The following is a 25,427-nucleotide window of genomic DNA, read 5'->3' as shown; positions in this document are numbered from 1 at the left end:
ATTTTCTATCTAAATAACTCACTTTAATAGCTTTTTAGCTATCATAAATAATAACTTAGATTGGCTCATAAAAATCATTGAACTTTCCTCATTAATTTTTTTCCATTTCTAATGAAAGATCTTTTTAGCACACATAGTTGTTTATCATTGAAGACAGTTGTTGGCCTACTTAGATTGCTCGTAACTAGTGAAAATAATCGTTTAGAAGCATTTGAAAGTATCCATTTAAGTTGTGAAAAGTATGATCGTTTAAAAGTAATAGTTGTCACTTTAATTTCATTATATTCGTTCAAGTTTTTCTTTCATATGTTAGCAAGAAATTAATAATGTAATTAGTTTATCGTGAATAAAATATCCATTATTTTCTAGTTGATTGTCTATCAAGTATTTGCCTTTGATCAATTTTTTGCATGAGTATTAATAAATCTTCTTATCAACACCAATATCAACAAAAGAATGTCCATTTGGTTGGCAGTGATAAAAAGCTGGTCTTAAATCAGTTCTTCTTATCAGACCTTAGCATCAACTTTTGGCCAAGCCTCAATCCTTCATCAGAATTTTTAAAACTGGTCTAACACTGAATTATCAATGGGTATCAACCTGGAACCATCAGCTGTAGAAAAACATTCATTGATTCATGAATGTTTGAACATTCGATTGAATAAATAAAATTTAATTGTTTTATTATTTACGTATGTATATTTGTCAAATGCATGAAGAACTAAAACAAAAAAATATATGTTGAGAATCGATTAGTGAAGACAGAGCGAAGCACGCAAAAATATTGCAAATAGTGTGGGAAAATATTTAACGTAATTACATGTTCTGGGGTTCCTACCATAGTGGTATGGTAGGTATTTCCTTGAGATGATAAACTATTGTCCAACTAAATGGTACAACTCATAAGAGGATCAACAGAACAAAGATTATTCAGCAACTCTACAGATTCGAAGGGCCTAATTTTTAATAACTATACCTTCTGCTTTAGCTGTGGGAGTATCTCGCGTGCCATAGGGTTTTAAACGTATCCCTTCAGGGCACATGTCCGCAAAATCATTCTGAAGAAGCATGGGGGAGCAGGAAAAATATCCACTAAACGCATTTTTTGTTTCTCTTTGCTCGGTTGTACGAACAAAGAATGCAGAGTCGATAAACTCAAACTGACTCACCATCTTGATCATGTCGCTACGGAGTGCTTTCTTCAGGGCACTCATCTCGGCTTCGTGCTTCTCGTGTTGGACTCTCAGTTCAACTGCACGACATCTCTCCGCCTCCGTGACGGTCTAGAAACATTGTAACAAGTTTATAATTGCTATACATCAATGGAATAATGTTATTAATACTTATACATAAATAATTTAATTGAGCAAGCTTAAATCTAGGTCAGTTCTACTTGACGATTAAATACCAACTCATTCCTGTCAATACAAAAAATACCACGGGCGGTACTAAGCACTCATTATCAATATCTAATCGCTTCTAGCTCGTCAAGGATAAGTTGAAGCTCGTTTTCTATTAATTCATTTCATAGAAATTACAGCATTAATATAAAGAAATTGTCACACTTGATCAAAATAAACTGTTCATTAAATCCAAATGTTTTGCATTCATTTTCAATTCATGAAGTAATCAACATTTTAATTGGATTCTATATTTGTATAATATTATCTTGACAAATTATAATTCCTTCTTATAATATAAGTTATAAACAATATTTTTAATTTAAAAAATTCAAATAAATTTTGTTTTTTAATAATTATTGATTAAAATTTCCCCTTATCTTTGTAGCTACTCAAATTTCATGAGAAAAAATTTATCATCACGTGCTGTTCAAGATGCTGTAAAGAGGATTTGTGTTTATAAGTTAAGAGCACGTCGACGCTTGGTCAACAGCCACAGGCAAGTTTCGTGCACCAAAGGAACATGAAAAAAGTATCTCGTGCTTACGCGTGAACTAAAAACAAGTTGCGGAAGAAACCGCTTTCTATATCTTTCATTCATATTACTCGTGTAGAAATCGATGTCGATGGTGGAGTAAAAAGAGAGTATAATAGCTACAAGATGAAGTTAAAAAAATCGGCATCAATTGCACACCCTAAGACCTTAATCAACCATTTTTATTATGTATTTTTATAATAATGCTAATTACTATTCATTAATCCAATTTTCTATTTAGTTTACTTATTTTCAAAGTTTGTCAAACAACTCACTAGAAGTTTTTCATCGAGTCTCTTGTTCGCCTCTCGTAAGTTTCGAATTTCGCACTCCATTCTACGTAGTTCAGTATCATCCAAGCATTTAATTCGTTTTTTTCTTGGATCACCTGGATCTAATGAGTTCGATTTGAGTTTTCGTATCGTTTCATCAGCTTCAGATAGGCGTTTTTTTGCCACAGATAACTCGCGTTTGTGATTCATTTCTTTTAAAAGTTCTGCTTTCGCATTAGCAGAAAATTCATTCGATACTCGTGAAGGGGATTGTGAGAGTAATCTAAAATGAAAAAAGATATATATAATTAATTAGCAAATAAACTACAAAAAAAAATCAAACATAAAATATGCAAAATAATTACCTTGTTTTTAATTCGGCAATAATTCTTTGATGTTTAACTGCTTCTTGAAGTTTAGCTTCTTTAATTGCTACTTCAAATTCCCTTTTTGCTATCCTGAAAGCCTTTCTCTCTTCATGAAGCTCCATTCGAACATCAGCAAGATCTTGTCTTAATCTTCTAGCATTTTCTTCAAGCCACTGGACTGTTTTTCTTAGTCTTTTAGTGTCATCTCGTCGATTAACATCTATCAACTGCTTGCTAGGCGCATCAGGATGCATTGGTGGTTTCTTCAATAGTTTACAATCTCGTCGATTGCCGTCAGAGTCAATTGCAATGTTCTCTTGAAAAACATTCTCTGATGACATATTTTTTCTGTTACTCGAGATATCATCTTCCCTTATTTCAAGTATATTATGTGTCAAATCAGGGTCATTGGCATTCTCACAACCTCGACGAGGTGTTTTTGGAGTCTTCGACAAAAGCTGCTCTGTCATTCGTCGTTTTCTTGCCACAGAGTTCGATTCTGTCTGTGGTGAAGCTTTGACAGTGCAGCAGCTGTCATCATCATCATCATAATTTTGTAGCGTCATTGATGTAGTGGAATTTCGCTTCGTTGTTGTGACGGTGTCTCTCTCAATAGAGTTCATCATCATTCATTCTAAAACAGTTCAAGAACAAACATAAAAGTGAATTATAGAAGTAAATAATAGACATAATAAAAAAGTTAAAAAAATAAATCTTTGAATGAACAGAATTTCTTTCAATAACTCGAGTCAACATATTGAAGAATATGATTACGTGTAGGGCGGAGGCATTTAGGTATTTGGATCTAACATAAGTGGGCACAACCATTGTAACTTGGTGATATTAAAACCATCATGATTTCTCTCTCATTCTCTCAATATCTTCATCTCTTTTTTCCTCTTGTGCTTGAGGCTTAACTGTGACACGACATCACAGTGCTATTCATAGCCAGAGCCAATTGGCCGCACCCTCCGGTGGTTCCCAACTCCAAGGACCAAGTGAAAAATTTACTCAATGTTTGATTCAATAAGAAATAATAAGAAATCATGACAAATGAAAAAGAGATAAATATAAAATGATGATTAGACTACATAACATATAGATCATCTTATGAAGTACCAAGTAATATTGAATATTGAAGAGCATTCACAAACAGGTTTTGAAGGCGGAGCAGAATAGCATATTGTTTGTAATGACAGTTAGCACGTGGGTGTGTGCTCCAAGAGTGCCTCTGATTTTTTCTTGTCACACTATTGTCATTTACGTATTTCGAAAACATTTGGTATTGTTTATTTTTATGCTAGATTGAACAATCCATGGCTGTCAGTACATTCAATTATTATCTTCAATGTTTTAAAATTAACATAGTAGATGAAAATGCCTGAGTTTCTTAATATTATTCTAGAATTCATCATCAAAAAAATAGTCATTAAATTATCTACTTTATTAAGACAGATGTAAGATAAATAATCAATTACTATGTAAAAATCATTTGTTGGTGGCTATTTAAAAATAACTTTCAGCGAATAGAAAGTATCTTTGATTTCAAAGCAATTTATTATATTGATATAAGTATACTTATAAAAGCAATCAAGTTCATTAATTAGAATATATTTGCATAAAAATAGAAAAATTAGAATGGTGATGTAGAGCTTCTAATCTAATCATTCAAGATAGGTATTGAAACAATCTGAAGTATTACCAATCAAAATCATAGGTCTTTGAAATTGAACAAATTAAAATATTTATTATGAGTAATATGTTGCATATCATTATCAAGCTTAGCAACACGCAAAGAAAGAAAGTAGATCAGATTAAAATCGAACAAGAGAATAGCAGAGAAAGAGGGAGAGTAATCTAGTCAAAAATAGCTATAGATTCCGTGCCAATTTATACACGGAAGTAAATTAATTTTAGTCTATTATTTAACGAATAAGATCATCTAATCAATCAGCTAATATTATATGATCATCTTACCAATTTCGTGATGAAGTTTGTTAATTTATTGTCTTGCTTATTAACTGTTACTACCCTCTTCTTTAATAATTTCTATTCTTGTCTCCACTTTTAGCAACCTCTTCTGCTTCACGAGAGACACCGTCACTAACTAAAACTCTAACTAAACTGCTAGCTCACGATGAGAGTGCTGATGAGAGAAGAGCTTCATTGTATACGCGGCTACACGCGTGTAGAGTGTACCAGTGTGCACTACAAGATCTCATAAATATCATTTTCCAAGAGTTGTATATGTTTTGTTGCATTTCTTGCTTTTTAGAGGATCAGAGTTTATGGTACTCATCCACGACATATAATACTTTCATATTATATTATATAAACTTTTCAAATTAGCTGTATTATCATATTTGCGATCATGTCAATAAACTCATTTATTTTATACGCGCAAACTTGTTAATTAAAAAGCTATTTTTTGTATAACTCTTTGGAGTTAAATAGCTGACTGTTCTAGCACCATGCTAACTATCGATAAAAGTTGCATGAGAAATTTTTTTTTACTTATTATATTATAACATTGTATCTCGTTTAATAATTTTCTGTGATCATAATCAACAATATCGATTATTAAAAAAAAGTATGATACAATACTGAACCATTTTTTAGCTTTAAAATATATATTAATATTTTTAAAATGCTTTTGATGCATTTCATAGTTGAGCTTTTTTGGCATATGTGATGATATTCTAGTTTTGGTTGCCAAGATGATGCCTATGTTGAGCCCAATATCATTCTTGACTGCCACAATATATTTCCAAATGGAAAATTCACTGAATAGACAAGTTTTTAATACATTAACATAAGAACTGATAAAATACATTATGAATTTATATTTTTCTGAATAAATTTTTGTTTAAAAATATTAAAAGTTCATTGACATTATTTTTTTTTAATAAAAGTGTAGGTGATGTTTATAAATGGATGAACAGATTTTTCCTCAACGATAACTTGCGATTAAAGTAAGAGGTTAATTTCCGACTGACAGAATTCGAGATGCATTAATGTCAACATGGTTCAACTTAAATTTGATCAAAATCAGTGCAGTCATTTTTTGTTTAATAGAACAAAAAAATTGTAACTTTTCTTTAAAATTGTCAACCATTACACAAATCAACAAAAAAAATGTTTGTAAAAACTCTTCAAACTAATTAACCTAAATCTTATGTATTTTTGGGTGATGAAATTGTATTTGATACCATTTTTTTTTATTACCCACAATTCTCTGACAATCTGACATCAATTATATATTTTAAAAAATAGTGAAAATTTGAAAAATAAAAATTCAGTCTTTAATTAGGTTATAATTTACATTCTACTTAATAAGTTAACAAAAAAAACTTATTAACAATATATTGTTAATAAATTTATAATTATTCTTTATAAAGAACAATAATTGATATGATCTTTGTTGTGAATTATTTCTATCGAACTACTTGACAAAAAATGTAACAAAAAACTACTAAAACCAAATCGGTATTGATAGAAATTACCAACAAAAGCTGCATAGCATAAAGAAATCTTCAATAAGAAATTTTGCCTGAAATAACCTATTCCTTGATGACAAGAGAGTGAATAAGCTGAAGAAGAATACAGAGAGAAAAAAAATAAGAACACTAGACAAGGAAGAATGTTTCGCGTGTGTCCTCCCTCGCCCCTATCGATCGACGCCTGTGCAGTAAAGACTCTCTGCACAGCAACCCCATATACCGGAAACAATCGCCATTCATCCACAGCCAGTGTGTCGCAACATTTTCGTGTTCTCTCCAACTTAGTCTTGAGTTACAGGCCATTCCACCCTTGACAAGGTATTACAGTAATTATCACTAGGTCATTGAATAAGTTTCATGTGTATGCGTGTGTATCTTATTATTATTTTTACTATCCATTCAATTAATTGCAATTTTACATTCCTTTATATCACTTTTTTCGTATAAATTTAATTTCATTCAATGAATTGTTTAAAAAAAAAATCTACACTGTATAAATTTATTCTTATTTTAATGTGTGGTTTATTTTTTGTGTTTTAGTTATTTATTGTGAGCTGAATACAATGATATACACTGGTGTATTCACCATTTGTTTTTATTTCTTTCAACGTTTTCATCGGTGTTATGATAATAGAAAAAAATTATACCATTGAAGGAAATAATTGCATAACCTTAAATAAAACAGTTAAAAAGATTAATAAGATGGAATGATTAAACCGGTAATTTGGTATCTTCATGAACGCAATTTTTTGCGTCGGAAAGAACAGCGAGTGTTCATAGTTAAGTGATCGTGATGCTGCAACACGTATGGTCAATGAATAATTCACCGATCAGTTGAACGATATGTATACGCTTGTGGGATACTTCTTTTTTTTTGCATTGAAATTGTAAAGTAGAAATGAGGTACAAAGCTCTGCTATTGAATGTAGAACAATGAGGGGTTAAAAACTTGGGTTATATACTGTTGGACTATATAACCTTGAGATAGAATTATAATAAATTAATAAATACATTGTCTATGAAAACAGCTTATAACAATCGATAATAACTTATTACTATACTGACAACCTTTTATATATATATACATTTAATTAAATTGTTGGTATTTTGATCTTCCAAGTATTACATAAAAATTCCTGAGAATTCAATTTATTAAATTAGAAAAGTTTTAATAACAATAATAGTGATATAATCACTTAGGAATTAAAATGTAGTTATTTTGAGTAAAAAAAAAGAATTATGTATAATTTTTATATCAGTATGACTATGAAAACTAATGATTTAAAATTTATTTTTTTACACAAACTTTTATGGAGATTACTTGATACCTTGCTAAATTTGAATTGATTTAGTTTTACTAAAATATTATGAATTATGAAAGAGTTTTTGACATTTTCTAGTAAGCTGAACTTGAATATTGATAAATAGCAGATCATATGAACGAATTTTTAGATTGATACCATCAAATTCTTCTTTTTAGTATTGATATTTTATATTAATAAATATTTTTTTTGAAGTTGATGATGACTTGGATATCTGGACAGATTTCGATTATTTAAATATTTGATTTGAGTTATTATTCATAGCTTTGGGATTATTAAACTTTTTCAATACTTCTCCATTTCAGTTGGAAATTTCAGATTATTAAACGTGACAAAAATGGATGAATAGATATTAATTTTAAATAATCGATCAATTCTGTCAAAAGAATGATAAATAGAATTTCTTTATTTATTAATATTCTTTTAAAAAAACTAGTTGCACAAATTATTGTTAAAATATTCCAACATTTAAACATTTTAAGATATGTAACATAACAACAATTATTTTAAAAATTGGAGCAAAGCTGAACACGTTTTTTTAAATGGTAGAAAAAATTACCTAACATCAAGATAAAAGCATTCTGTAGAAAAATGGGCTGTACTTTCATAAAAGGAATAAAAAGTTTCTTCTTTGGTATAATTTTTTCCAGTGCAAAATAATGTTTTTTCAATTTACAAATAATTCAAACTCATTCTAAATTACAAAGTAAATTGCATTCACATGTACGATATGCAGTTTCATTAATACGTCGATAATTAATTCACTTCTGTAAAAATTAGCCAGCTGTTGTTAATCTATCTATTCCAAGCTTGAAGTCATTTCACCTGTTAAACACTATTTAGTCTTAGTTGCATGAAGCTTAGCCACAGAGAATTGGAGGATTTCTGTCAGAGTTTATTAACAAATGAGTGCCTCAGATACCTATATCGAAGCTCATATTCTAACAATAGTCATTTAGTAACGCCTAATTAATTCATATAATTTTTTAAATAAGACGTAAATCAAAATAAAATGAGTACATGGGAAATTGGTTGACTTAATGATACTTGAATAAAATAGTGGATGATTTTGAATACTTATAACGTTTCAGTTGTTTCAGATATTGCTAATCGAGACAGAATATGAGCTCCGTAATAAGGTACATATTTCCTAATTAATATAAATAAATGAACTATTTAAATAAACTATTCAAGCTTAATCATGACAGCAAAAAAATGTTTCTTTTATCATAGAATTAAAGTGAAATTTAGTAAAAGCCAGGAATTTTATTTGTTCACAAGAATAAGTGAAATATATTTCTCAGCTTTCAAAAATACTTGATGAAAAATAGTTCAATTAATCTACAAGACAATTTAAATTCAACATTTTTTGTATATCATTTAAAGCAGATAATCTAGAATATTTTATCCTGATGTTTTTATTAAGTAATATTTTCTAATTTTCGTGAAATATGATTTAATAAGAATAATTAATAATAAGCATTGTGAAAGTGATTAAACAATTCTAAAAAAAATTGAATCACTTTTTTTTTAAATTCAATCTCTACTTAACAGAAAGAATCAACTAGATAATGCTCATAATGTCATTAAGAACCCATGAGCACGTTTTTATACTACAACATATAATTGGTTCGTGATCTGGAATAACTATTCTTCTTTTTTTTTTAGGAAAAATAAGATCAGCAAAAGTAAAGAAACTGATGGTAAAATGATGTCTAAAGTAATCTGTTAACGACAGTCTGATCATCGTAAAGTATATTGATCTAAATAAAATCTACTAAAAGTATCTCTATTCAAAATGGAATTATACTTACCTAATGCTGCAATAATCGAAGACGTCATCAGATCCAATTAGTCTTTTGTTGGACAAAAGATAAGATTTCATCTTGATTGTTATACTATCTGTGGTCTATTGATTTTGTGCAACCTGTGAAGGATTAAAATTTTGTTTATAATATCAAGTTAAAGTGACATTAAGTTATTTATTTTACATGACTTAAGTGAGAAATGATTATCAAGTAAAGTTGGTTTGATAGTATTATCATAAGAATATTTATAAAGATAATAATAATAAACAAAGAAGGAAAGACAATTAAATAAAAAGAAATGTCAGAAGCAGAAGCTAAACCAGCATCACCAGTACCTTCGGCAGGCTGCACTCTAGTCACCCAACCTCCTGTTGGTCGAATGCTTCGATCGCCAAGTCATGAAAGTGTCACAACAGATTTATCTCTATTCACTGTGTCATCGATAGCAAGTGATACGAAAAGTAATAATCGCCAGCCCTTTAAATCTTTTAGTGATGCTCAGCTGGCCATTCGTGAACCGTCACCAAATCCAGATACTCGTATTAATCAGGGCCAAAGGTAAGTTTCATTTATTCTACTTTTTTGCATGATATAGGCTATTTAATTATCTTTAAAGATGTATCGATCGATCGACATGCATTCTCTGGTCATCTAAACTCACTTTACTTGAAAATAGTGAATACGATGGCTAATTAGTTAGGAGTAATTTAATAATCGTACAATATATCGAAGTGTCCTTTCATGATAATAGAGTTTAAGTCTAACTCGATGATAGTTGATGCAAAGTTTTAGGCTGAAGTATGTTATTATTGACTTGAGACAAGAAACTAATAATAATTTATGATAAATACTATTAAACTTTTAATTTTAAATCAATAATAACTTTAATAATGATAATATTTGTATATTCTATTCAATAACATCCGCGGAATGTATATGCTTATAACATAATAGTCATTCTAACAATACCTGGGATATCAGGCCTGCCGACATTCCAGAGAGCCTGTGGTTTGAAGACGAAACGGAACTCATCCGTAGTTGTGGTGCTCTCTCATCAGCCCTTGGTCTTCAGAAAAGCTTTAGCACAAGCGACGTATTCCAATTATCTAGTCCGGAAGCCTCATTTCCGCAGACAGTCCGATCTGCAGTCTCTGTGCTGGCTTTAGATTCAGCTGATCGCCATGGTTTACTTTTGGAGCAAACAAGACTTGATCACGCTTCTAGAACATGTAGCACCTGGGTTGCGGTTGGTGATATTGCAAGCACATCACAATTGCCTAGTCCTCATGGAGGAACCACACATCAAACACCTTCTTCTGCCGATCTTGTGCGGTCTGTCAACAAAAAAATTCGTCAAAATTACATTCAACGCAGGTAACTTATTATATTGATAGCATGCACTTGAAAATAAAATAATATTCCAATTTTTTAATAAAGAAAATAATTAAAATCTCAGCTAAAGTAGTTTATTTAAATAGATAGAAAAATATTGATGTCAATTAAATGTTCATTAAAGATTGTAATTATTCAACAGGTTGCTAACAACTTACCGAGCTCTAGAAAGGCTTTCGCAAAGTGAGTTTAACTTGGATAGACTTGAAGCAGCAGCCTCCGCAGCTCAAACAACGCCTGGAGCTACGCTTGTAGTACCTGGAACAGTACCAAACATAGCTGGACCATCAATAGTTGGTCATAAGGCGAAAGATCATTTGCTTACAGTTCGAGATGTTGAACGTGAACGTGGTAAACAATTGACCAAGTATGAAAGAAATATGATGATATTTAATTGGTTGCACAATGTTGATGATGAACCTGATGAAAGTCTTCAGGCGGAAATGAGCGGACCTTGTTTAAAAGTTTCAATTGAAACAGATTCAACTTAATAAATGGAAGAAAATTGTTCTAACTATAATAATCATATAGAAATCAATTTATTTTTATTCAAAAATTGAATTTTAACGAGTCAGTTGCTTTAGAAAAAGGCAATTTAATTTATTATTTTTATTACGTAACTCCAATTGAATTTGATTGAATCAAAAATTTTAGCTACGAGATCAAATCATCAATGAATAATTAGAATGAAATTATTTGATGATTGATTTATAGATTCAATAGCTGTTAGTGGCACTTATGATTTGTAATAGACATTCTATTAATATTGATTCCTTTTGACTCACGAGTCATGAACTTCTATTTTTACTGCATTATCTGATCTGTATGCTCAGATATATCATTCCATCGATGCTTGTGATGTTTCTTGAGGGCAAAACATGATATAAATATAAATTTACGTTCACTTTCAATTGTCAATTAGAGCTGGTTCTCTTCATAGTATCGACAATAACTGCAAGGTCATAAATTGAATTTATTTTTCATAATAAAACTACTAGTTATTTGATTGTGTTACATACCTTTTTACACTATAATTTACAGGATGTTCAAATTGAAATTTTATTTAACATAATTCAATATGAGTTAATTATATGTTTAATGAATTCACTAAACATGCTGAACAGTTGTAGATTATTTCAATGATAAAATAATTTATGGATTAAGTAACTAAACAAAATGAAGAAATAAACTAAAAATATAAAAGGATGGAAAATAAGCAGTGGTTTTCGATTAAGTGTTAATGGAATTAAAAACATAACCGGTTTTAAGTGTCTAGTTTCCAATGCTATTTTTTTATGCTTTATCCACTTTTTTTTGGCTTCTGTATGCCATAACAAAATAAAAAAAAACCCCAACAAAAGATCCGTCCCATTGTGTATAATGTACTTCCAGATAGCCCTAACTTCGCTGAACATATCTCTCTTTGAATTACTCTATTGAGTTGATGCAAAAATGCTTGCATTACTCAAACATTTCTGTGATTAAATTTTTACTTTTACTTTTTATATTAATCTTTTTTAATATTTTTTTAAGAGAATAAAAATTTTAAAAAATATTTCTATATTTATACATATATATCTAATCTTTTCAAAAATTTATTTGCAACCATTATTGCATCAAGTTAATTCTAAATAACGTGAGTAATAAAGGAATGATTATTAATTAAACATGTTGACTGTTTTAGATATTATTGTATGATAATAAAATAATGAATAAAAGTTTGGACCTGAGGTTTATCCTGTATGAGAAAACATTTTAATATAAAATTTCCGTAAAAAAAAAAAGTTGAAAAAAATAATTATTTATAAATTCATACATATTTAAAAGCGCTATTAATTATAATTACTAGTTATCATTGTGAAAGTTAAATGGATTATCTTGATAATTGAGCTAAACAATGAAGTTTAATATTTATATATTGTAACTAAATAAGTGATATAATGATGATACAAGATTACTTATATAAAATTAAGATTTAAATAAATTATTATCAAACATTCATTAATGTTCCTATCAGAGTCATTGATGTATCATCAAAAATAAAAATTTAACTGAAATAAAAATACAAAAAAATTTTTTTTCTTATCACATATATTTTATTGATTCTTACAATGTTATAATTTTATTCAATTACTTAACTAACAAATTCAATAACAACTATACACTCTAATCAAAATGATATAAAAATCTATCACACTGAATTCTGGATCAATGTGTATATTACAATTTTTATACAAATTATATCCAAGAGAATTTTGTAGAAAATTAATATAATTTTCTAAGTAATGATATTTTTATGACATCTTTATTACAAAGTTAAAATGAATGATCACAATATATTTCATTGGAATATAATATGTTGACTGTGTGACAAAATAAAACTAACATAAGCCTTAATTTATTTAACTGTTATTTTTATTTTGTTTTTATTTAAAAAATTATTATCTCTCGAATATAAAGTCATGTTAATTTATTCTGAATCTGATCCTGAGCTGCCTTCAGATTCATATTCTCCAACATTAAGTGTAAATTTGTACTCTTGATCGCAACCAAGATAAGCATCACTCATGAAATACAGAGTATAAGAGTGCTGTCCGGCAGCGGGAGCTACAAAGTCCAGTTTAACTTTGGCTTTTTGTTGGAGTGTTAGCCTCTTGATGGAAAGCAGTGAGTTGGTTTTAGGATCTCCGATAACAACCCACCAACCTTCTTCTCTTTTTTGTGGGAAGAATGGTGCTACGACAGGTCCAATCACTTCATCTTCTCTTTCCAATTGAACAATGACATTAACAGTACCACCACTGTGAAGTTTATCTTTATCTTGAATTTCATAAGACATTTCAATATTTGGATATCGGTTACAAAATTTAGCAACATCAACCATTTGGGCATCAGTTAATTGTAAAAGTCTATTTCGGTCTTCATCATCTAACTCCATAACATCAAAAACAGTTTCAACACCCTTTTCAGTACATCGCTTAATAGTTTCACTAGTAAAGTGCGGCAATTGTTTCAAATATGAATCTTTAGACCACATTGCTTGCGTTACCATTTGTGCTAGTTCCATAGCAGCTACAGCAGGTGCTAACCAACCAGAAGAACTCAAGACGTCTACACAAGCTTGAATGAGCCTTATAGCCTTATTTAAAACCAGTTCTGTATCTTTTTGTAATTCTGGACCAAGTTGGATCCGAGATAAATGAGCTTGGAGAAGTAATTGTGCTTTAACATGAGGATCTGCCATCCTTGTAGCTTGTGGGGCATGTGGTAACCTTTGTGCTAAACTTCTTAATAAGTTCTCTTCACGTTGTCTAACGGGAACTGTTTCATATTCCGCAGCAGCCGAGATAATTTCCAAAAGTCCTCGTATTTTTGTTTTACTGTTAAGTGAAAGACTAAATAACTCTATCGTTGCATAATTGATATAATAGTAAGCAGCAATCATTCCAAGATTTAGAGGAAGTGTATCCATTTCATCTTCAACTGCAACACATTTAGCTTGTTCTAGATCACTAAGAGTTCTTTCAACTAATTCAGAAAGATGATCAGATAGATGACGATGAGTGACACCTTGTAAGCCATAATAATTAGGATTTTGTGTCAGCCTTCGATATAAGAATGTCCAAGTTAAATAATCAACAGCATCTTGTTTGTTCTCAATAGTTTTTGTAACAATTTCAGCATTGAAGTGATCATGAAGACGATGATCTAGATGGCTTTCTACTGGTAGAGGTTCTTTTAAAAATTTCTTGAAAAAGTCTTTCTTTGAACTTTGACACAATAAGACACATTTAGCATCATGATCCTCTAAAGGTCTATTAGCACGTGCTACCATTTGCAACACATCTGTAATGGGATAATCTTCGTATGCATGTGTTTTACCATTATAACACTGTGTATCCATAATAACAACTAGATGAGAATTGATCGAAAGTCCCCAGCATAAATCTCGAGTAACAACAGCTACTTGGATAGCTCCACTATCAAATAATCTCTCAACTAAGTGGCGATCATCTACTGATAGTCCTTCGTGAAGATATGCTACACCTTGAGAGAGTGTTTCTCGTAAAGTTTTATCACTCATCCTGTCTAAGAATGGTTTTATGTCAGATTCTTCAGCATGGAAAAATTTTGAAGGTTGACCTTCTGCTGCAGCAAAAGTGAGGAGGTCAATGGCAGTCAATCGTGCTTGTCGTCGAGTTGGTACGAAGATGATGATGGGTTTATGAGGAGCATATCTGAGGATAGCATTGTATACTGGCTTTGCCATAGCAGCTAGTCTAGAGGCATTATGAGTAATATTTATTCCTTGAACATGAAGGTCAAGGGTAACTGGTCTCACCGATGGATGGAAATTAAATGTAGCTGCAGCGGGTGCTCCAAGCCATTGTGCAGCATCTTTGGCATCAGCTAGAGATGCAGATAAGGCAACAATTCTTGTTGGTTTATCTAACTGTGATGAAATATACCTTGCTCTCGAGCATGCTACTTCTAGAACTGGCCCATCCTCTCCACCAATTAACTGCAACTCATCAACAATAAAAAGCTGGATGTTTTGCACATTTTTACGTTGCTTCCAACGACGTGAAAGTACATCCCACTTATCTGCAGTTGTTATAATAATCTGTCCTTTGGCAAGAAGTTTCAGATCTGTGCCAGTTTCTCCAGTAAGAAGCACGACTTTCCTACCAAGCTGGTGATTAAATTTTACCAGCCAATCTGAGTACACCAACTCTGCTAATGGCTCTTTACTGACCATATATACACATCTACCTTCAGAGTTTTGTGTTAATAATCGTAACACTGCAAACTCTGCTATTGTAGTTTTTCCCGAACCAGTTGGAGCACCAATAAATACGTTGTCATCAGAATTATAAACGGCATTGAATACTTGAGTTTGAATTGGATTAAACTGAGGAAATTTATCCATGTAAAGACTTTGGAACTTGGGATTTCGTAATGCTGTTATAGGTAATGGTTGTAAATCAAGAAGTTCCGTCGGTGGTAAATTTTTTTCTGGTAAAATCAAATGACGAAAACTTACAGGTAATTGTGATTCCGCTCCAATCCATCTATCAGACACAACTCGTAGAAAATATTGCGGTGGTAATGGTTCAAATACTGGCACAAAAAATTTGATAAGATGTTCATCTGTAGAATATTTAGCTTTGAGTAAAAAGTATTCATGATGAAGAATGACTTCAGAGTCTACATCTTCAACGAGAATCCAAAAGGCTTCGGATGTACCATGGACTTTCTCGTCCCATTGAAAGTCTGGAGTGATTGTTAACTCCACTCGTAAGGTAGAACGAGTAATTGGTTGGATGTGTGTTGATAATTCGAGTTTAGGAAATTGATGAATGTATTTGTGTATCATTTTACCTAATTTAGGTACTCGAATTAATTCTCCTATTTCATTAGGACCAAGATCATAAAGTCTTTCCCATGGGAAATTTTTTTTCTCAATTTTTTTCACTATTTCTTCTGGCATCTTACGAAATTGCCTTAGTGGAGACATAGATTGCCAAATTCTTCTATCAATCATTTTGCAGAGAGACAGACACTTATCTGCCAATTGAGCCCAACCTCGATATAATACGATTTCAAAAATAGCTCGCATTAATCTTGATGCTGATTGTGTAACAAAAACCATGTCTGACATTAATGCAAATCCTTCAAGTTTCAATTGTGATATAAAAGCTTGTAAAAGAACATTAACTTTAGCACTAGCTTCTTCCATACTTTCTTTAATCGGTATAGGAACCCTTTCCATCAATTTTTGTAATTCTAATTTTTCTTCTTCACGTACATTAATGTTTTTAAATTCACTAGATAAAGAAAAAACTCTGAATAGTTCTATCTCACTTAAAGTTCTTTTCAATAGTTGATTATAAGTTGACATTGTTTCATGAGTACAATAGTAATGTGATGCAATTCTTCCAAGTTCAGTTGCTTGGAAGTTTCCAGATTTACGATCATATTTAATCAATCCACTTCTATCCAAAGAAAGTGCTGCTGAATGAATAAGGTCAGCTCTATGAAGTTCTAAAAGTGGATCTTCTTTAAGTTTATCTTGACTGATACCATAGAGATGAGGACATCGAAGCATTCTGATATATAAATAAGTATATCCAAGCCACAGTACAGCATCTCGGATATTTTGAATTGTTCCAAGAACAATCTCAGCATTTAGCATGTCAGGCATTTTACTTATCAATTGTGATTCAATAGGAAGCTGCTGATTTAAAAGTGATAAATAATATTGTAATTCACTATGATTAGTAATTAAAATACCCTCTCCTTTAGTATCATATTGAGGCCGACCAGCTCGCCCTAACATCTGAAGTACATCTAAAGCTCCAAGCTCAACCCAACGGCCTTTTTCTGGATTGTAAATCTGTGTACCTTTGATGATTACAGTATGGGCTGGAAGATTTACACCCCAAGCTAACGTAGCAGTAGATACCAACACTTGAATATGTCTATCAGCAAATAAATCTTCAACTAGAGTACGATCTACTCTTGTCATGCCTGCATGATGAATTGCAAATCCGTAGGGAAGGAGATCTTTTAACTCTTGATTTTTTACTTGTTCAGCTTCAGTCCTAAGTACTTCCATCGATGCAGAACCTTCTCGTAAAAATTGACCCAAAGTATCTTTCTCTAAACACATATCTCTAATAGCTCTGGCTGTCTTTCCAGTTTCTTTCCTTGAATGAACAAAAATTAAAACTTGATTTCGTCCTGCATGTTCCATAGTTTTCTCATAAACGATTTCATTCATAACTTGGAATCGTTTTAAAGCTTTCTTTTCAGTAATTCCTATATACTGTTGCTCTAAAGAGACTGGTCGGAAACTGTTGTCGAAATAAAATAGCCCTGTTTCTGGCTTAATTCTTAGAAATCGTGCAACATCTTGGTAGTTTGGTAAAGTAGCAGATAATCCAACTAAACGAACATCTTCTTGTGTTGTTTCTATATTTCTAATAGTTCGAGCTACTAGAGATTCAAGAACAGGACCTCGTTCATCATGTAGTAAGTGTATTTCATCAATGATAATTAACCGTACTAAATTGGTAAATGTTTTTTCACCACCTTTTCTTGTTATAATATCCCATTTTTCCGGAGTACATACTATCACCTGAGTTGCAGCTATTTGTTCTCGATTTAATTGATGATCTCCTGTCAACTCGGAAACAGTTAAATTATAACTTGCCAAACGTTTTCCAAAATTTCCTACCATTTCCTGTACCAGTGAACGCATTGGAGCGACATAGATGATTTTAAACTGATCAGCTTCGATGGTTCCATCAGAATTAATATGCTTGCCAATTTCTCGCATCATACAAAGTAAAGCTACATTAGTTTTACCAGCACCAGTTGGAGCGCATAACAGTAGGTTTTCATCACTTTCAAGTGCTGTATGATGAAGTCTACTTTGGATTCTGTTCAATGTTTTAAATCCTTCAAATGCCGGTTGAACATACTTTGGGAGTTGATCAATTGGCTGTAATTTTTCATTTTCGCCAAAAGGCTTAGGTTTTAATGCTGGAACATGGACTTCTTCATATCCCTTTCTTTGCTTTCTAAAGCTTCCATCAGGAAGTTGGCATCGTTTATTAGCCATAAAGTGAGATCCTTGTGCAAAAGTAAGATCTTCAAGATCGATAATATTCCTTGTTCCTTGAACTTGACCTGCTGGACCACCAGTATCTTCATTTTCTTCGATTCTTTTTCTTTGTGTTCTTGCTTCCATAGTCTCGTCAGCATCTTCTTCACCTTTACCTGTATCCAATTGTCGAAGAATTTTTGCTAGAGTTGGATTATCGTTCATTTTATTTCGTATTGTTTGACGCTCTGATTCAGACTGAGATGATGCTAACATTGTACAATAAGCAATCATATGACGGTGCTTTTTTAATTGCTTAACAAAATTGAAACAATCATACCCAAGAAGAAGAACTAGTTGATTTTCACAATCACGATCATCTCCTGCATCTCTTAAGACTGCCAATACTTCAGCGGCTTTTGCTTGAGATACCATAGCATCATTGTATATTTCTTTGAGCCTTCTTTGCAACCAATATGCATCAATATCAAGAGGATGAAGAGTTTTTTCTTTTTTTGTTTCTTCATTTCCACCGAGATTTTCTGCATGGATTGCACGGTTAACGTTTGCTTCTTCACCTTCCTCTCCATCATCATCAATTTCTCTTACTTCACCATGTACATCTTCATCATCTTCTTCACTACTTTCTTCAAATTGAACATTAATACCGTAAGTCTCATCAATATTTTCTTCACTCGCAACTGTCTTTTCTTCATTACCAAAGTCTGTTATTTTTTTTCCTAAATTCACCAATAATGCAAATCTTTCTTCCGCTAAGGAACCCAACAGAAGTTCTGTTTCTTTCTTCTTCTCTTTCTCTTTCAAACGATCATTTTTCAATACTGCCAAAACCTCATCAGCAGCACCACAAAGAATGTCACGAGGTTGATCACCTATAGCTTCTTGGATAAAACTAAGTAATACCTCATATGTTTGACGAGTTTCTTGAGTTTTTGGACGATAAACTATGCCCACCATTTCATCCATACCTTCCGAAAGTAAAGTTGCTCCTTTCATTCTCGCAAAATCATACTGAGCTTCATCTCTCTTCTGACGTCTGCAAAAGAATAATCACCATTAATTACTTCAAGAAAATTATCAAATAAAACTTGTGAAACAGAATTTAATAGTATGTTATTAGGAGCATATAGGAGCATAAGTCAGGTGTCATTGTCTCGGACCGATAGTGTCAGTTGAGGCGGGCGGCACATGCGCACGAGCCGAATACGCCGCACGCCTTGACTGACGCTACCGGTTCGAGGCAACAATACCCCATGTCAACTCCTAGATGCATAATATACTAATAATAGAAAAATATAAAAAAAAATCAACATACTAATGATCAATAGAAAAATACTTACTTGACTTTACGTTCTTCAACTTTGCCGGGTCTAGTTCTCTTAGCACGATCACCCATTCTTGTGCCGTCCAATTTCCCAACAAGGGACATAACTTCACCGGTAGCTTCATCACGACTACGTCGTTCAATTAATCGAACATCGGCTTGTAGAACAAGATTAGAATTCTGAAATATTACAAATACAAATTTATTAGAACATGTTTATACAAACGTAACTTTACGATTACAGTCAACATAACCTAAACATCAAACGTTTTAAGAATAGCAGTAGAAAAAATGAATAAAATATAAAAAAAAATACTCAAATAAAAAAACTATTATTTTTGCGTCTTGTTAATTATAAAATATGATAATTATGATTGATATAATACTTACAGCTTTATATTCGTACTGCAATTGACGAGCCGCTGCGTCCGCCATTGTTGCGTTTCAGATATAAACTGACTGATGAGTCTTGTGGGCGTCCTAGTTCTAATAGTTCTGATCAGTGGCCGGCAGGCGGCGCATCAAGTTTATTCCAGAAACCGGAAAGAGAGCAGATAATATACGGTACCGGACATAAATGCTGTATAATTTTTGAAAGTTATACATGCGATTTTCCCATATCCACAAAACTTTCTCAAAAAGTGATAAGCTGTTTACTTTTATTTATAAAAGTTGGAATTTTTTGAAGATAAAATATCATAGTTGGACACGAGATCTATGAGTTTTTTTCCAACGGAACCTGACTTTTCGATAGATGAATAATTTTTCATGAAGAAGTTTCTACTTTATCTCATGTCTTCCCCCACCAATTGTTGCACATTCCACACCAAGCATCAAAAGATGCGATATCTCGACACATAAACAAATCGTCTGTGAAAGAAGCAACACGTACATAGAGTAGGGCAGAATAATTATTGATGTGTTCACCAAGTTTATAGAGTTGTACAGATTTGTTATTCAGTGTTTACAATTATAGACATTAGTCTTTATTTCTTTCCAATATTTACCGGAGTGACTATTCATTCAAGCTCAACCAAAAATTTGATTTGGATGTTTGGAACCATGAGAGAAAGAGAAGAATTTTCAAGTCTGCCACCAATTCCATCCACTGAGGCTCCATTGTCTCGAGCTTTAGGTCTAGAAGCTTTGCACAATGTTTGTAAAGAAATTTATCCAGATCAAAGCAATCCTTTGACTGTAACAGCAATTATAAAATATTGGTAAAGATGTTAATTTTAATAATAATCACTATTTTGTAGCACATCAAATGAATGTAAGGAATGGTATATGATGAAAAAAAAATTATTTGCAGGTTGGGTGGTCCAGATCCTTTAGATTATATTAGTATGTATGAAAACCCTGGATGTCCAGAACTTGGAGTTCCACCTCATTGGCACTACATTAGGTAATTATTTTCTGTTAATTACGAGAAAAAAACTTTTAAAATCTCGTCTGAATAAAATACAAAGACTTTTTAATAATGTGGCTACTGACTTTACAGCAATCATTCTCAAAGTTTAACAATGTTTTTAGTGAACAAATGTTTTATAATAAAAGGTAAATCTCTTAGAAACGTATTAAATAAAAAAACATTTATAAACATGATTTCGTTAAAATTAAATTAATTTAACAAAATAATATACATTAATATTTGCTAAATTGGATAATATTTTTACAATTGACTTTATAACAGAAAAATAAAGTTGAATACCGCGTTCATTATGCATAATTCGTTAGGTATGCTTTAAGGTATTTATAAAGTAAGGGATGTTGGATAAATTTAGCTGCGACTCATCAATGTCTAGAGAATGTCAGGCGAAAGGAATTGAAAGTGAAAACGGAAATAAAAAGGGAAGGAAATTATTTTTAACCATAATTTTAAAAGGCTGACATGAACTTATTTTCTTTTTTATCACAGTTTTTTAAACCATTTCCTCTTTGACTTAATTTTTTTGTCATTTAAGTTTGGGGCTTTCGGATTTACATGGAGATGGAAGACTTCATCCGAAAAGTAGTCCAGGACAGCCGAGTGGATTTGGATTTGAATTAACATTTAGACTAGTTCGAGAGTCTGGTGAAACATCTCCACCAACCTGGCCAGCAAATGTGATGCAGCAATTGGCAAAATATGTATTTAACTCAGGGAATATGTTACTTCCGGGTGATCATGTATCATGGCATTCTCCTTTAGGTAAAGAAAATGGAAGAATTACACAAATTTTAATGGGAAAGGATGCTCAATTTCTGGATTCTATTTCTACTCCACATGGAGAGGTAATAATAAATATATCTCTTATGATAGTTGAATAATATTAAAATAAAATTATTAAATAAACAATAATTGGATGTAATTAATTTTTTTTTTTATGTTAGAGTTTCATCTTACAAAAAATTATTTTAGGTATCATTTGTTCAAATAATCGGAGTAACTTCCGAAGAGCTTCAAGCGGCACAGCATTGGAATGGCTTAGGAGTCATAAATCTTTTAAAAACAACACAAGACTGTGGCCCGTGGCTCGTGACAAACATCAATCGATCACACTCCGCTATGGAACAAGATCCAACAGTTGCTGAAAAAATACAAACTGGGATTGAAAGGGAAGGGTCTAACTTAAGTGGAGTTTCAGCCAAGTGTTGGTGGGTTCAGATGACGAATAATATTAGTCCGGAAAAATACAGAGAAAAGACTAAAGATGTTTCGGATGATGAAGAAGATGATGTAGAAAAAGAAGAAAATGATGATAGTATTGAAAATTGTCCACCTAGAACCTCTATTAAATCTGATAAATTATCATCGGATCGCACAGATCCATCCATTCTCAATGATAATTTTACTGCTAAACCATTAACCGGACTTCATTTAACATTTAATTTAGAAGCTGGCAGCCTTCTTCCTCTTGCAATCAAGTGAGCAATGATTTTTTTTAATATCAAACTGTGAAATAAAAATTGAATCTTTTTCATCAAAAAATGTATTTCTAGGGGAAGAATAATGCATGGACGACATTTTACATTCAAATCAGTGCTATCACATTCAGCAATAACTGTCGTAGCATCATCAGTCACGGGAACTTTAGTTTCCTCAGAAAAACCCTATGTAGTTCAAGGGCCTTGGCTTCAAGTACTCATTCCTGATGCTTTAGCTGTGAAAATGGCCGAAGAATTTCAAGTTTTCAGTCTTCCAAATGTAAGTTGATAACTTTTATTTTTTCAGAGCTAATTATTTTTATATTATTACATAATAATTATTGCTTGAAAAATAATAGATTCAATTACCACGTACTTTCTCATGGCCTGAATATAATCTTGCGATAACGATCGTTACTGATTGACAGACGAATAAGAGTGAGTATAAATAGAACAGAAAGACAAAAAAAAATAATTGAGAAGAATGCGAGATTTATTTAATGAAAAATAATAGTCAATAGAAATAATAACACGGCAACGAAAGGTAAAACATATAATCTAACATAACACAGAATATAATTTATTTTTACTGATTAATGATAAATAGGTGATATAGATAAATGCCATCAATTTTTTGTGGCTAATATATATATATTTTTATATATATATATATATATATATATATATATATATATATATAATGTATATATAATGCGGATATGAATAAACGAGATTTTTACACATTGTTGATATAATGAAAATTAAAATTTATGAACATTTATTTATTTTTAGAATATTTTGTAACAATTTTTCTTTATATTAATCATATCAAAACTTTGTAGTATTGCGTTTCTTACGTATTCCATGAGTTTTCTTTCGTGAAATTGTTTTTACCCATAAGCCGTTTTGAACAGATGAAACAGAATCAAGTTTCTCTTTTCTCCAAGAAAATACATTCAGTAGCCTTAGTGGATTATATGGACCATAGTTCTATTATTAAGTAAGAAAATCAAAATTACAATGGATCAGATAATAAAGGAAATTTTTTTTTACTTTGTTGATTGTGCCAAACAAGAACCGTCCAACGCCAATCCAGAGAATTACAACTAAACAAGCTGATGCAAAGTCTTCTACGTCTTCAGTATTAATGGAACTAACAACGTTAACAATCCCACGAAATACATTCGCAAATGTTTGCATTGCTTCTATACATAAATCCCTCAAGAAACATACAACTTGAAATAATAGATTGAAGATGACTATTGCGAGATCTAGTGATCTTACTAAAAATTCTAGCATTATATCAGCTAAAAGTTCTGATGTATCCCAAAACCACAGGCTAGTTCCATGGAAGACGTAAGCCAATTGATCATAAATATTTTGCGCTCGACTAGGCATTTTTATAACAATTTTTTTGTACTACCGTTAATGCTACTAATTTTTTTGTATAATTCAAAAACCGTTAATTTTTGTTATTTCACTAAACATTTAACTGAGTAAAACACTTTTAGTCAACTTGAAATTTATGAATAAATCATTGGTTATATTGTAAAAAAACAAACATTTAGTCGTACGGTCTGAATATGACGGGAAATCATAAGATAAAAAATAATATTTCAGACAGCTGATTGTTTCATTATGATTTTTAATCAATTAATTTATTTTGTACATACATAATGTTTTATTTATATCGCTATAATAATTAAGATAATTTCTTTTATTAGTTATTATACGTAATTATGAAAAGTTTTATTGCACATGTCAATATTTAAAGCGGTAGACTGATGGATATTTGATAAGGCAGTGCAGATTTGTCATTTTTAAGATTATTGATGAAAGCATAATATTATTATTGTACATATAAATAGAGATAAAAATAAATTGGCATTAATTGGTACACTATTATTACAAGCATCTGTATCACTGCACGATTGAACACAACCTCTTACATATCTAAAATAATATATAATATTTAATTATGATTAGTAATTACAATTTTATCTATAATAAAATACTCATTTTTATTATTACTTATCACCAAAGTAAAATCCTCCACAGTGAGACATTCTAATTAATTCTGAATCTGTTGTAAGAGTTCCACTGTCTAGAGCACAACTTCTCACAGTGATGGTTACTCCTGTATCATCTATAAGTTATATAAATTAATTATTATAATTATTTTATTATATTAAGTGAATAATAGAAATATTTGATATTAAAATATTATAGATAAGAAATTGTAAAAGCAAAATGATATTCGTACAATACACTCCTGCAAGTTTGATACATGCAGTGGCAGGAAAGAGTCCATCTCTTCCTTTACGTCCACCTTGACAAGGTGACTCCAAAAACTGAATGGAACCATTGTTATGGAATGGATCATCACATTCCTTGTTATCACCTCCAATAGAGACACATTTGAAGCAATCAATTGCACAACCTGACCAATTAAAAAAATGAATAATAATAACATGACTATTATTAAAATAATCTTAACATCATCAATATCAATATGATATCGTTACAATAATCTATGTTATTTATAAATGTCTTTGAGTCAAACTATTATTACCATCAATTAATTATTTATTTAATTAGACTTCCCGCTCTTTTTATCAATACATGAGTTTTATATTTATTACTTTGATATTAAACTGATTATTATAACTTACCTTTATCAAAAACATTCAAAATCATACAAACAAAAATTAGGGAAGTTATAATTATACTATTATCCATAATTTCACACTTAATTTTGCCCTTATTGTTAAGTACTCAGTTTCCCCCATTGTCAATCATTCACGACAATACAGTTTACTTAATGTTGGCCTATATTTGTTTTGTTGTGTTTTCTGTAACCAGGGTAACTCACTGATTCGTTTATCTATTTTAATCAGTCGTTAAAAATAAAAAAAAAATAAACATTATTTTATCTTTATCCACAACGTTTTACTCATAGTTTCAAATAA

At 31.2% G+C, this 25,427-nt stretch overlaps 6 protein-coding genes across 13 annotated transcripts in view; 2 read left to right on the top strand and 4 right to left on the bottom strand.

Annotated features, from left to right (window-relative positions):
- LOC118072524 (janus kinase and microtubule-interacting protein 3-like) overlaps window positions 1-4,721 on the bottom strand; it is a 28,425-nt gene extending 23,704 nt beyond the window's left edge. For all 4 annotated transcript variants that reach the window (XM_035092461.1, XM_035092460.1, XM_035092462.1 and 1 more), the window contains exons 1-4: window positions 4,553-4,721; window positions 2,573-3,209; window positions 2,211-2,490; window positions 1,170-1,283 (exon numbers count right to left, since the gene is read on the bottom strand). In XM_035092461.1, the coding sequence (XP_034948352.1) occupies window positions 1,170-1,283; window positions 2,211-2,490; window positions 2,573-3,204 (1,026 nt within the window). In that variant the 5' untranslated portion in view covers window positions 3,205-3,209; window positions 4,553-4,721. The remainder of the gene's footprint in view (window positions 1-1,169; window positions 1,284-2,210; window positions 2,491-2,572; window positions 3,210-4,552) is intronic.
- Window positions 4,722-6,298: 1,577 nt separating this feature from the next.
- On the top strand, window positions 6,299-12,085 carry LOC118072388 (uncharacterized). 3 transcript variants are annotated; one of them, XM_035092218.1, is made up of 5 exons: window positions 6,299-6,393; window positions 8,498-8,536; window positions 9,066-9,763; window positions 10,187-10,579; window positions 10,740-12,085. In XM_035092218.1, exons 3-5 carry the CDS (start codon window positions 9,504-9,506, stop codon window positions 11,086-11,088), a joined length of 1,002 nt encoding a protein of 333 aa, XP_034948109.1. In that variant the 5' UTR covers window positions 6,299-6,393; window positions 8,498-8,536; window positions 9,066-9,503; the 3' UTR covers window positions 11,089-12,085. The 3 variants fall into 3 exon arrangements, with proteins under 3 accessions (XP_034948109.1, XP_034948112.1, XP_034948111.1); XM_035092221.1 differs by having other exon boundaries at window positions 6,311-6,393; window positions 8,489-8,536; XM_035092220.1 differs by lacking the exon at window positions 8,498-8,536 and having other exon boundaries at window positions 6,315-6,393.
- Window positions 12,086-12,774: 689 nt separating this feature from the next.
- l(3)72Ab (U5 small nuclear ribonucleoprotein l(3)72Ab) lies at window positions 12,775-20,029 on the bottom strand. The gene is made up of 3 exons (XM_035092065.1): window positions 19,942-20,029; window positions 19,568-19,731; window positions 12,775-19,263 (listed from the first exon to the last, which is right to left on the bottom strand). The coding sequence occupies exons 1-3, from the start codon at window positions 19,984-19,986 to the stop codon at window positions 13,068-13,070; spliced, it is 6,405 nt and encodes a 2,134-aa protein (XP_034947956.1). The 5' UTR covers window positions 19,987-20,029; the 3' UTR covers window positions 12,775-13,067.
- A 247-nt stretch (window positions 20,030-20,276) lies between these two features.
- Su(fu) (suppressor of fused) lies at window positions 20,277-24,363 on the top strand. Of its 3 annotated transcripts, none has more exons than XM_035092313.1 (7): window positions 20,277-20,771; window positions 20,864-20,956; window positions 21,516-21,825; window positions 21,953-22,458; window positions 22,534-22,738; window positions 22,818-22,896; window positions 23,519-24,363. In XM_035092313.1, exons 1-6 carry the CDS (start codon window positions 20,602-20,604, stop codon window positions 22,881-22,883), a joined length of 1,350 nt encoding a protein of 449 aa, XP_034948204.1. In that variant the 5' UTR covers window positions 20,277-20,601; the 3' UTR covers window positions 22,884-22,896; window positions 23,519-24,363. The 3 variants fall into 3 exon arrangements, with proteins under 3 accessions (XP_034948204.1, XP_034948203.1, XP_034948202.1); XM_035092312.1 differs by having other exon boundaries at window positions 20,278-20,771; window positions 23,534-24,363; XM_035092311.1 differs by having other exon boundaries at window positions 20,278-20,771; window positions 22,818-24,363.
- On the bottom strand, window positions 23,220-23,880 carry LOC118072437 (uncharacterized). The gene is made up of 2 exons (XM_035092315.1): window positions 23,512-23,880; window positions 23,220-23,448 (listed from the first exon to the last, which is right to left on the bottom strand). The coding sequence occupies exons 1-2, from the start codon at window positions 23,854-23,856 to the stop codon at window positions 23,287-23,289; spliced, it is 507 nt and encodes a 168-aa protein (XP_034948206.1). The 5' UTR covers window positions 23,857-23,880; the 3' UTR covers window positions 23,220-23,286.
- LOC118072438 (uncharacterized) lies at window positions 24,263-25,305 on the bottom strand. Its single transcript, XM_035092316.1, has 4 exons — window positions 25,131-25,305; window positions 24,722-24,898; window positions 24,490-24,604; window positions 24,263-24,411 (listed from the first exon to the last, which is right to left on the bottom strand). Exons 1-4 carry the CDS (start codon window positions 25,195-25,197, stop codon window positions 24,285-24,287), a joined length of 486 nt encoding a protein of 161 aa, XP_034948207.1. The 5' UTR covers window positions 25,198-25,305; the 3' UTR covers window positions 24,263-24,284.
- Window positions 25,306-25,427: the final 122 nt, after the last annotated feature.

Source organism: Chelonus insularis, unplaced genomic scaffold (assembly GCF_013357705.1).
Source record: "Chelonus insularis isolate UGA/USDA-ARS -01 unplaced genomic scaffold, ASM1335770v1 contig_93_pilon, whole genome shotgun sequence".
In the NCBI taxonomy this organism is placed as follows: Eukaryota; Metazoa; Arthropoda; class Insecta; order Hymenoptera; family Braconidae; genus Chelonus; species Chelonus insularis.
Note: the sequence above shows the minus strand (reverse complement) of the source record. Positions and strands in the feature narration are given on the sequence as shown.

What these genes read in the sequence shown, in the direction of transcription:
- LOC118072388 (XM_035092218.1), top strand. Translation starts at nt 9,504, where the DNA reads ATGTCAGAAGCAGAAGCTAAACCAGCATCACCAGTACCTTCGGCAGGC. An exon ending in CGTATTAATCAGGGCCAAAG is followed by an intron (nt 9,764 to 10,186) that starts GTAAGTTTCATT and finishes CTGGGATATCAG; the next exon opens with GCCTGCCGACATTCCAGAGA. An exon ending in CAAAATTACATTCAACGCAG is followed by an intron (nt 10,580 to 10,739) that starts GTAACTTATTAT and finishes ATTATTCAACAG; the next exon opens with GTTGCTAACAACTTACCGAG.
- LOC118072437 (XM_035092315.1), bottom strand. Translation starts at nt 23,856, where the DNA reads ATGCCTAGTCGAGCGCAAAATATTTATGATCAATTGGCTTACGTCTTC. An exon ending in TGTTTGGCACAATCAACAAA is followed by an intron (nt 23,449 to 23,511) that starts GTAAAAAAAAAT and finishes ACTTAATAATAG; the next exon opens with AACTATGGTCCATATAATCC.
- LOC118072438 (XM_035092316.1), bottom strand. Translation starts at nt 25,197, where the DNA reads ATGGATAATAGTATAATTATAACTTCCCTAATTTTTGTTTGTATGATT. An exon ending in TTTGAATGTTTTTGATAAAG is followed by an intron (nt 24,899 to 25,130) that starts GTAAGTTATAAT and finishes TTAATTGGTCAG; the next exon opens with GTTGTGCAATTGATTGCTTC. An exon ending in CAAACTTGCAGGAGTGTATT is followed by an intron (nt 24,605 to 24,721) that starts GTACGAATATCA and finishes TATAACTTATAG; the next exon opens with ATGATACAGGAGTAACCATC.